Raw genomic sequence first — 12,224 nt, forward strand, 5'->3', positions numbered from 1 at the left:
TTCATGAGGATGGTCTGAGGGTCCGACATCCACAGATGGGAGTTGTGCTCACAGTCCAACACCATGCAGGACGCTTGGCATTTGCCAGAGAACACCAGGATCAGCAAATTCGCCACTGGCGCCCTCTGCTCTTCACAGATGAAAGCAGGTTCACACTGAGCACATGTGACAGACGTGACAGAGTCTGGAGACGCCATGGAGAACGATCTGCTGCCTGCAACATCCTTCAGCATGACCGGTTTGGCAGTGGGTCAGTAATGGTGGTGGTGGGGGGGGCATTTCTTTGGAGGGCCGCACAGCCCTCCATGTGCTCACCAGGAGGTAGCCTGACTGCCATTAGGTACCGAGATGAGATCCTCAGACCCCTTGTGAGACCATATGCTGGTGTGGTTGGCCCTGGGTTCCTCCTTATGCAGGACAATGCTAGGCCTCATGTGGCTGGAGTGTGTCAGCAGTTCCTGTAAGATGAAGGCATTGAAGCTATGGACTGGCCCACCCGGTCCCCAGACCTGAATCCGATTGAGCACATCTGGGACATCATGTCTCGCTCTGTCCACCAACGCCATGTTGCACCACAGACTGTCCAGGAGTTGGCGGATGCTTTAGTCCAGGTCTGGGAGGAGATCCCTCAGGAGACCATCCGCCACCTCAACAGGAGCATGCCCAGGCGTTGTAGGGAGGTCATACAGGCACATGGAGGCCACACACAATACTGAGCCTCATTTTGACTTGTTTTAAGGACATCACATCAAAGTTGGATCAGCCTGTAGTGTTTTTCCACTTTAACTTTGTGTGTGACTCCAAATTCAGGCCTCCATTGGTTAATCATTTGATTTCCATTGATGATTTTTGTTGTCAGCACATTCAACTTTGTACAGAACAAAGTATTCAATGAGAATATTTAATTCATTCAGATCTAGGATGTGTTATTTGAGTGTTCCCTTTATTTTTTTTAGCAGTGTATATATATATATATATATATATATATATATATATATATATATATATATATATATATATATATATATATATATATACACTTTGTATATAAACCTTTGTTCAGGTCACATTTTATGTTTATTTTCTCCCCATATGTTAAATTCAGCAAATAAACAGTAACTGTGCATTACAATGAGCAGAAGTGTTTTCTCTGTAGATCATGTGTGTGTCTCACTTAGGCAATCAAAAAAAAACAAAAAAAAAACAAGTGATTTGGCCATTTGATGAAAAACATTTTTTCAGAAACTTCAACTAAATATAATCTCAACTTTTTCAGAATTCAGAAGGTCTGCTCTTTGCTTTCCATTTTTCAGTTTTCCAAAAGGACTTGCAGGTTAATTTTCTACACATCTAAGTTCAGTCTTTGAAGTTGGTTGCATTGTCTTCTTATTACTGTCCAGGTAGCCTTCGCTTGATTTTCTCCAGTTTCTCAAAGATGAAAGCTGTAAGCACCGTTTATCTGACAGTGACCGTTTTGATGGTCTACCAGGCCTAGGTACAGGGCATGGTTGTTAGGAGATATGTTTGCTTCACCTAACGTTTTAGAAATGCTGAACCCCTGTTTTTTCATGTATTTCCTTTGACTTTTCCCTTCTTTATGTAAGCACTCAAACTTGCCATCTTCATCAGTCCTTTCACTTTAAGAAAACAGCTCAACTCTTTAGGTCTGAAAGAATGTGTAACCAGAACACTGAAAGTGGTCTGCAGAGATGAGTATTAAGGATTTATGGACTTATGAGCCTACATTTAAGTTGTATTATTCAGATCATGAGAAGCAGAAAGTGCAACCAACTTCTAAGACTGAACTTTGGAGGTGTGGAAAAATATCCCTGCTGCTTTCTTTGAACAACTGAAAGCAAGTTTAATTGAAAAGAAAGGAAGCTCTAATAAAGGTAAAGATGGATATAAAAAATACTGAAGAAAAGAATATTATAATTAGTTGCTGAGGCTTCTGTGTATTGTTCTGTTAATTATATTTTCAGCTTTTTTCCCTAATGATGATAAGTGAATAACTTGTATTTAAAGGCTATTTAAAAAAAAAAAAAAATGAAGGGTGGTCTCTGAATTTTGCACAGTTCTGTAACTACTCCTTGTAAGAGCTTGGTGCATTTCAGTAAAACAAAAATATGTTTGCTTCCTTGTTCTATTTCTATTTCCCTTTCATTTCTCCACAATTCTGTTTAATTAATACAAAAGTGTTCAGATGGAAGAACCAAGCTGGAGTAAAAATCGAGAAACATGAGCACAACAGTGAGCTGCAGATAAAGAATGACTCTTATAGCAGGCTTTATAAATCAAAGGCAGCTTGACACTCACACAAGTCAAACATTTGCAATTGAAATGGACTGACAGCCCACTAATTTGACTCCATTAGCTCTTTCCCAGCATCAATCTGCTCTCTTACACAAACACACACACAGTCCTCTCACACCCTTGTGCACTTAGACCGTCTGGCACCCTCTTTCTCTCGCACGCTGTCACCCTTGTCATGCGTCCGTGGCACAAGTGCTGCTCCCACCTGCAAACTTGCTGCCACTGGGCCAACGCATTTGCAGGTGGCGTCAACACCTCTAGGGATGCCTAAATGCTCCTAAAAACATTTGTGCATGGTGGGAACTGCTCTAACACCACACCACTGGAACATTCTCCAAAGAGGCAGTGGTCCCACCCTCTTTTACCTCTTCCACCAGATAAGATCGTGTATTCTTAACATTCTCTGGACTGTACAAAAGGCAAAGGAGGGCGGTGGGGAGTGAAGCAAAGGTTGAATGAGGTTCTGGACTCACCTGGTGCTGAGAAGCTTCTCTTCAAGCTCGTAAGGCTTGACGAACCACTTGCCAATTCGCACAAAGTCCTTATCCATTAGGCATCTGGAAACAGACCATAGCCATGATATAGTGAAGAAATAGTTTGGTGAAAATCTGATTTACATAGCATGTGATGCTTCAGGCATTCAGCATGCACAATGCTAATCAGTGGGACAAAATCTTCCTGTTACATGCGTTTGCCAAATTTCAGCAAAACCAAACAACTCAAAACAGTCTACAGATGACTCACAGGGTATGAGAAGACACGAGTGAATATAGATATAGAGCTCAACTTCTCTGTATGGTTACTGCTAGATTTGGAGTTAAAGGTGAGTCAAGATGCTGACGGGAAATTAAGTATACTGCACCTTTCCAGTAAGTTGTGAATGGCCTTGAAGAGGAGTGTCCTGCACTCGTAGGAGAGCCCACATTCCCACAGACCCTCTTCCACCACTGCAAACACAAACACAGACATATTAGAAGCATTATGATACGTATGGGAAAAAAAGAAAAACACATTCCTTGATAGCAAATTAAAATTACTTTTATCTGTACTGCGTAAGTGCACATTCCTGAGATTGAACAGACAAATCAGGGCTGGACTGGGAACTAATTTCAGCCCTGGACTTTTGAGTAGGCCAGTCATCTCCAACCACAGCGATTGCCCCCATCCCCATCATGCTACATGTCATGTAGCTTGCCTAAGAACTGGAGTGACTGCTACTTAGCTGGCTAGTTAATTGTGCGACAGTGCATTAACATCGGCTAACTCAAATTGGGTACTTTGATTCTTTGCATCTTGTTTGAGTAACTTTTTTTTAATCATCACGCACATCCACCCCCCATGCTTTTTAAGGTTTTCTCTGTCTCTCTAGTTAGCCATCACAGTTTAACTTTCCCAGTTGAATATAAACAGTTGGCGTGGTCAAAGCCTGACGTGAGATTGCTATTTTTATATTGCTATTCTTACATGTAAACCTGGTTAAACATTTAACCATTTTAACCAATGTTAAGTTGGGGCTAATAATGTTTATATAACACAAAGATTATGTCTTAGTGTTTAGCTGGTATTTAATTAGCAATTAATATGTGCATTAGTAACTCAAGTGGCCAATGAAAGATCTCTGTATTGTATTATTGTACTTTATTAGTTAACAGTAGAGCGAAACAAGTATTTTGACAGGCCACACACAACTGAGAAGAGTTTGGCTAACCATGATAATTTCTCTGTTCTCAATGTTATGTCGACAAGCCAACACGTTCTAACATCATCCACTGAGAAGAAACTAATTTGCATTGTGTAGAAGATGATTACTTTTAAACGGACTGAGTTTGCTTTTGAAAGACTGAGGCAGTTTGCTTAACAAAAATGAATATTTATACATGTACTCTTCTGTCTGCTTCCTTTGTGCTGCTGAAATCAATGTACAGTGCTGCTGTGTAGAGGGCTGACAAAGTTACAGCAATTCAGAGACTAAAATAATTCTCAGTGGTCGCTGTTCAGAGTGTAAACAGTATCTAAAGAAGTTAATCAAGTTGATCTTTTGTTTCATGTCAGCTAGCTTAATTCCTTCCAAAGAACAACTTCATCTCCTGCCACAGCTAATTTAGTCTTACATCTCCACAGGCAAGCGTTTAGTCTTATGTGCACTGCGTGCACACAAACATCTGCACATGCGACTTTTACGCTTGATGCATCTTGATTGTATCAACTATTTTCGTGACACTGGTTATCATCATTATGCTTTCTGGGGGGTGGTGGCATTTGCATGATTGGCCAATGGCCACACACTGAATACAGTGGCCACTAACATGCCTAGATATGTGCACGGCAGTATTCGTCCGCTTGTTCTTCCTCTCTCTAAGCAGCTCGCAGCCCACCGGGAATTGTCCCAAATTGGTTTGAGGAAGGAAAATGAAAATCGGAAATGAATGGTATTGCTAGAAACAAAACAAACATATTCATTCTTACAGTGTTGCTGCACAGTTTTAAAATTTAAATTCAAAGTTGTTTAACAGCATTCTAAGACCTCAACAAAAGGAAAAATATTACCATTTCCCCTACAGAACAATTCAAACTCAAATATGGCATATACAGTCATGTGCAAAAGCCTGAACATCCCAGTCTGAAATTACATGCTTTGTTACATGCTTTGCAGATATAAAAAAAATAAAATCTGATATAACTGGCCTTATTTTGTTTTATTATCCCCCCACAATATTATTCAGAATAATTTTTTGCTGATCCAATCATCATGAATAACTCTTTTTACCTCTCCCTTCAGGCATAACCTTAGAATTCCATACTTCTAGTTGTAGTAACTAAGATTTGTTGTAGAAATTTCATGACATTAACTTTTTTAATCTACTTTCAGACTTCATAACTTTTTTTGTAGAAACGCTGTCCTTAACATTCTAGAGGAGAACTGTTTAATTGAAATCTCTGGTACTGGTTAATAATGCATTTTTGGAATTCCGCAAAAGCCACAAGTTAACAAGAATCTGAACTAGATTATTAATTATATATATATATATATATATATATATATAAAATAACATAATAATGTCCCATTTTTTGGGGTCATCTTTTCCAACCATTACATGATGTATTTAAACAATGTAATTTCATATATGGAAATTAAGCTGCAAAAACAGCCTATTTTGAATTCACCGTTTTCCTGATGTCTGCCTATTAAGCCTTCAGCACTCTAGCTCCACCCATTCACACTAAAGTTATAAGAAATGTTTTGATCTAGACTGCTTATTGAATGAGGCACAATACAGGACACCTAATCAGAACAGACATCATTTACATACATCTGTGTTAACGGCAGAGTAACAAAGTCAGCTTGTTTAATTTTATGGGGATAAAGACAGGTTGGAATATAGATGCGTAAAAATGAATTACGCATGTCTGTTACATACACTCACAAAAACATTATAAATGGACCTACATAGAGGAACAGAAGTGCTTTGTAAATGTTGTTCTAACTAGTTAAGGAACTTTGTGTTCCTATGAGTGGAATGCAAGAATAGAAATAGTCAAATATTGGTTTCAGCTCAGAGAGAACCAATTTTTTTGTCTTTTTTATTATTATTATTATTATTATTCCGTTTCTTGCTGTGTTCCCACACACACACCTCGACTTATAGAGAAAGGGCCTGACAACTCTAATCAAATAATCTCTCCATCTCTCAATACTGCTTTCCCTTTTCTTTCATGCACACATTTGGAGAAATGATTTTCGCAGGAACTTAAAAACACTCATTGCTTAACTTCACCACAAACACATACTTGAGGTAGGAGCTAGAGAATATCATGCATACAGTTTGTGAACTGGGTCGTTCTCAAACTTCTGTCATAACACAATATATACACACTAACCTGCACACACTCTGACTCATCCACTAGCCATAGTTACGGAGGATCACAAGAAACATAAATACGGGCACTAATGATGGAAACAGATGGCTATTCTCTTTTGCAATCAGAGCTAAACTCGTTGGTTCTGAATGAAAGATCGGCATGAGAGCCAGTCAAGTTATACTTTAACTATCTAACTTAACTAACATTAGGGATACGCTGATTACTCATTTTTCAAGGCCGATTCTTTTTTCTTACTAGCCTTTGTGTAATCCAAAGCTTACACTATGTGGGTTGAATACACAAACACTCATAACACACTACCACATATGGTTAGGAAGCATGATGATATTTTTCACTATCTTGTTAAATTACATCACAATATGATTTTATGAGCACATCACCGATATCATCAGTACTTTCAGAAGACTAACCCGGTTTCATTCCAAACTGCTTTTTGAACGAGGCAAAAAAAAAATTGTCATTCTGTAGTCCTCGTTATGCCCATATTAGGAACTTTGGGTCTGAGCTCCATTTCTCTATGTCTTCTGGGGTTCTTAAGTCCTAGAGGGAGCTCCCGTCCAAAATGAATTGCTTGATGTGGAGCATTTGAGCAAAATCAAAATTTGTAAATGCTTAAATATTTTTAATGTAAAAGAATACAATAATTTCCTGAACACTGAATATCATAAAACATTTTAACACTGCTGTTATATTTTTAAGAGCTTTTTAACTCGAGCTATAGGAGTTTAAAACGGTGCCTCATGTATGTCCATGACGTCTGTGAGCGCAAACTATTTAACCTTTTGCTTTTAGCCATTGAGTGCCATTTATTCCCATTCACTGAGGACTCTCTCATGGGTGCCAAGCCAAGTGGCCAGGCTTGGCCTCTATCGCACTCTATGTTAAAATAAAAATGTTCAGAACTCAATATGTTTTGTCTTGTGTACATTTTTTCTCCCCAGTACTGGATCCTCCGAATTATCAGGTCGTAAAGAGCTATAATACTAATATTGCTACATGTGAGCTAAAGCTACTGCGCCTCAATTTGATGTCACTAAGCTACACAAAGGCGGGCTGTAGCGGTGCTCTGACGAGCTGTGCTAACTAAACGAAATGTTCTACCGTAGCGCATATTTACAGGTAAACCCGTAAATAAAATCTCTAGGTAGGATAATTTGACAGACTAAAACTCCTTATCAGAAATACTACCCATTTTAAAACTAGGAGGCTGAAGTAAGCTTCTTTTTCACAGCTTATTGTTTGAATGTTCCCGCTCCACCTTAAATGGTACTGCAACTGACTAACCATCACAAACATTAGCAAACGAGACAAAAAAGCTGACCTGTTTGTTCTGTGAAACAGCAAAAATAAGTTAATGTTACTAGCTGTTAAGTGAAAACAGAGAAACATCCTCATACCATGTCTTTCAACCCTTCATGAAGCTGAAGTCAGACTGCTTGTTCAAATTTGCCCGTTCCACCTTAAATGTCACAGCAGTTCAAACTGCCGTGCCATTAAAGTTGGAACGGGAAAATTAAACACAAAGCTGGCGAATGTACTGAGAAAATGTCCTCAGAAAAATGTTACCAGCATTAAAATAATAATTAAGATATTCTGAGAGCCTAAATCAGTTTATCAGGGGGTCAGCAGCAATATTAAGTCTATACTGGATTAGCCTGAGTGCAGGTATGTTTGCAGATCTTTTTAGATCAAGCCAAAAGGAAAGATCTATCATGTTTAGGTGAGCATCAGATGAAGAACAGAGAACTGCAGGGAAACCTGCTTGTTTTGTTCTGACTCCTTTTCATCTGCCCTCAGTTTGAACATGGAAATGTTTACTGCCAAAACCTGCTTACAGATGCTGCCAGTCTAATGGCGTGAATTCAGTGCGCAGTAGTAATATTCATATTTCAAGTCTTTAACGGCCTCCTAATTCAGAGGATACAGTGGTATTCAAGAGAAGAATGTTTTTTTTTATTATTTAACACAGGGTGCGATTAAGGCGATTTTTCAAAAACCCTATTCATTCTGGCCATAGAGAAATGAAGCTTAGAACTGGAGTTCCTAATATGGGACATGGAACCGACTACAAAATGACGATACAACTACAGTGGTCTATTCAGTTACTTTAAGGTGCACCCATTGCTGACACATATGGTCAACTGCACACACGCTTGTACAATCTCTTTAGAAAAGCACTGCTGGCACCGGGGCAGCTGCATGAGCCTAAAAGTCATGCCTAATGCCAAGTATTGGCACACGGGGCATAAAGCCACCCAACATTGTGTTGTAAAGCAATGGAACTGGGTTCTCTGGACTGATGTAACTCCATCAAGTACCTTGGGGATGAGCTGGAGTGGCGTTTATGATCCACTTATTATTGAACATCAGTATCTGAGCTCACTAATGCATTTATGTCTGCAGTGTTCCTACATCTAATGTAAAGCCTTCAAAGAAGAGAAGGACAAATTCCTTATTAATTGATTTCAAAAGACATGCTGGAAATTTTGGACCTGTTAGTCTTTTTGGTCTTGTATCAGTCTTAAATGCAAAAGTAATAGAAATATGCAAAAACTGGAAAAAGCAAGGCCCGACTTAAGTAGTCTAATTAGTAGCCTAATTAAACTGCACAGGTTTTTCTAGCTTGTGTTTATAAAGAATGAACTTGAAACACATACTAGGGACATCCCTGGTTGTCACCCGCATACCTCTGCCTGCACCACGGGCCCTGTGCGCTCTGCCACGCAGCTGTCAGCTCCACTTAGCCGTGGCTGCAGGAGGCTGTAGCGTGGTTTGAGCGCACACACTGCCTGTCAGGTGGCCGTGCAGTTGTCAGCCTGATGGCGCTCACTGCCTTGTCAGCAGCAGCACTAAAAGGGGACGCAGACACCGGGGCCCTGTGGGTCCCCTGGACGAGGCAAAAGCGAGCAGGCTACTGCACGCTGGGGCTCTTTGTTCTCTGGCCTGTACCTGGGGGGCGCTTTGAGGGATGGCCTACGGCTCGCCGCCACTCGGGGAGGAGGTGTAGGTGGTCTGTTTGTTTAACCTTCCTATGTTCCCTGCGGTGTATACCTCTTAAGACATTTCTTCCCACATTTTGTTTAATTATTTCTCACTCGTAGATCACTGAAACAAGCAGAGGAGTTCTGTCAAAAGTGTGAATTCTCAACTTTTAATCAGGCACACTGTGTCCACAGATAGAACTATACTTCAAAAATGATGTTTTTAAAATGTCAGGATAATTCAGTGGTCGAGATGTAAACAAAATGGTGCATTCTAGAGAAACTTACCAATTCAGATTTCCATGGTGATAGGAACAAGGGGACATAATGTCTACGACACAAATATAGCCTCTTTTTCTTCTGGGTGGGACCTTTCAAACATTAAACTTGTCAGACATATGGTTCCTACCAATACCACTGTGAACCACTCTCACTCAGTAGGTTTCTCTAGAACAGTGCATTTGATACCAAAACCACTCTGAATGATGTTGTTTATATCTTAACCATTTAATTATGAAGAAATCTTGAAAGTCTGTGGATGTCCCCACAGTGCCGCTGTTATTTTACAGAATTAAATGAAAAACCTGTAAATTTTTGCCACATTCGTCACTGACTGACGTCAAAAAAGGAAAAAGAAAAAAAAGCTGGAAGTGGAGAACTCGAAAAGTGTCCTAATATCAAAATCATTATTTGAATTACACTGGTCAAAATGATCACATAACACTTTATTTTTATCCTCTTCTTCTTTATTTGGACCCCTATAGCTCCCACAAAGTGGTCGCTAGTCTTCCTGGAGTTCACACAAGATCACTTACAATCAATATACTTCTGGCACAGTATTTTACAGCGAACATAAAAATATAATTAAACTCTTAATTGCAATTATTAATATTGCAATTCATGATCGTGACAGACATAATGCCAGTATTCATTATGTTTTGTTATGGGAATTACAGTATGATACGCTATGATGAAGAACATAATAAATAAGCTGATTAAAATCAAACCCCAGGGTTTTTTTAAATGCAAAATGCAAACAAAAGTTTACATTATTGAAAATAAAGAAACCAGAATTCTAGTACAACACATAGCTAGCTACTCATTATTCTTGTTTAATAATAATAAAAATTCTTGCCTATAGCCACTGTTATCACATGACCCTCTTTGCTTCACTCAGAAGGGTTTTGCTTTTTCCCCATCAACATCCGATCCAGAATTTTCTACTGGTATCTGCCACATACCGGTACTGGGTATTGTGTCAGTGCCCTCACTAACATTAAACCAAAGAGACTACAACACACTTTCAGAAAACGGCTTGCATTCAGGTGCAAATACACAAAACACAAAACCAACCCATACACACACAAACAAGCACAAAGTGGGGAGAAATAGGGAGGGAGGGGCGCGGCATGTGCACCTCTCTGAAGGTGGCTCGGGGGATGTCATGTTCCTCTGCTTTGTTGATATTTCCCTCCCTTTTTTCCAATGGCAGAGTGAATGAAATTTCCTTACTCGCCAGAATTCCCCCGTAACCATGGCAACATGGCCGGTGAGAACACACAGATCCTCAACATTCTATTTCCCCCACCAACCCCCCCACCCTTCCTCCACCGTTCTACTGCTTCCAGCACTCACGCCACCTCCCTCTACCTCTCTCACTTACACATCCACTAACTGCTTCTCTCTCTCCTTCTCTTCACAGTATATTTTCATTAGGATTTTCACTTCCTCTCTTCTTTTTCTGTCTCTCTCTCTCTCCTTTTCTCTCTACATCTCCCTCTCTCTTTAGCTTAAGGCCGCAGAGAGGAAGCACTGCTGATATTTTTAAGAGAAAGAGTGTGCACATGTTCAGAATATCAAGGCTCGCTCTCTCTCTCTCTCTCTCTCTCTCTCTCTCTCTCTCTCTCTCTCTCTCTCTCTCTCTCTCTCTCTCTCTCTCTCTCTCTCTCTCTCTCTCTCTCTTCACACTCCCTCTTCATTGCCCTCAATGCCAGCATCTTGCAAGTCTTCATCTCACTTCATCCTGTTTAGCACAATCTCTCTCTCTCCCTCTCTCTATTTCACACGCTCAATCTCATGTTACATCTAACAAGTGCTCAGTCTCAGGGCTGTTGTTTGTGTCTGAAACCACAACTCAAGACGTTTTTACCCATTTTCACTCATAATAATGCATTTTTATTCTAATACCAGTAGTTCAGCTCAACATGTTATGTCAGGACTCTGAAATCACAAGCAAGCTAGCAAGCTGGCTAATCAGCTAAGCACACATATGGGACAAAACTTTACTAATCTGCCTAGCAACAAGAGTGGCTTGCTCTCATAGTGCTGCTACTACTGGATACTTTTAATTTGAAAATTATGCTGAATATTTTCTCAAATATTCAATAACTACTATATATTATATATAAGGGCTCTCAAATGATTACACAATTTTATCACAATTAATCTCAGAATTTCATATAGTTAATCACGATTAATTGCATTTTTTAAAAATCTGTGTAACTGTTATAGGAAATAAGGATTTTTAAGTGAAATAAATTAAAATGGTGAACACATTTTATGCTAAATGTACTTATGTTAAAAACTGCTGGGACAAGAAAAAACTAAGGGAGTTTTATTCACTCATATACTAAGCAGTAACACTAACCCTACAAAACACAAAAATGGATTTGTAATAGATTAGGGAGCTGTAGTCTCAAATATAAGACATGAAGTCACACACTACTGTGTCTCAGGTCAGATATGTGTAACAAAAGAAAATAAAAACTAAATAAAACTTAAATTGTGCTGAAGTTGTATTCAGTCACAGCCTATAGGACTTCACAGTACTGCGTAAACAAAAATAAATTACACAAAGTTGGACTTCATTGAAGACATGTAGTGTCATACCACAGTGCTACAGCATTGTAAACAGCATGCAAATGTGGCTCACTAGCCACGTTTACACGCAGCCTATTAATCCGTTAATAATCTGAATAACAGTTCAATCGGAATAGAATACGTCCATGTAAACACCTCAATCGGAATGGTCTAGTCTGGTTGAGGCCA

General features: G+C 39.4%; 1 protein-coding gene across 5 annotated transcripts in view; it reads right to left on the bottom strand.

The window, feature by feature from the left end:
- LOC108437214 (mediator complex subunit 13L) overlaps positions 1–12,224 on the bottom strand; it is a 145,772-nt gene that overhangs the window by 59,634 nt on the left and 73,914 nt on the right. For all 5 annotated transcript variants that reach the window (XM_037533434.1, XM_017714166.2, XM_017714165.2 and 2 more), the window contains exons 3-4: positions 3,176–3,260; positions 2,787–2,870 (exon numbers count right to left, since the gene is read on the bottom strand). In XM_037533434.1, coding sequence (XP_037389331.1) covers positions 2,787–2,870; positions 3,176–3,260 — 169 coding nt within the window. The remainder of the gene's footprint in view (positions 1–2,786; positions 2,871–3,175; positions 3,261–12,224) is intronic.

This window comes from Pygocentrus nattereri, chromosome 23, assembly GCF_015220715.1.
Source record: "Pygocentrus nattereri isolate fPygNat1 chromosome 23, fPygNat1.pri, whole genome shotgun sequence".
NCBI classification, from domain to species: domain Eukaryota; kingdom Metazoa; phylum Chordata; class Actinopteri; order Characiformes; family Serrasalmidae; genus Pygocentrus; species Pygocentrus nattereri.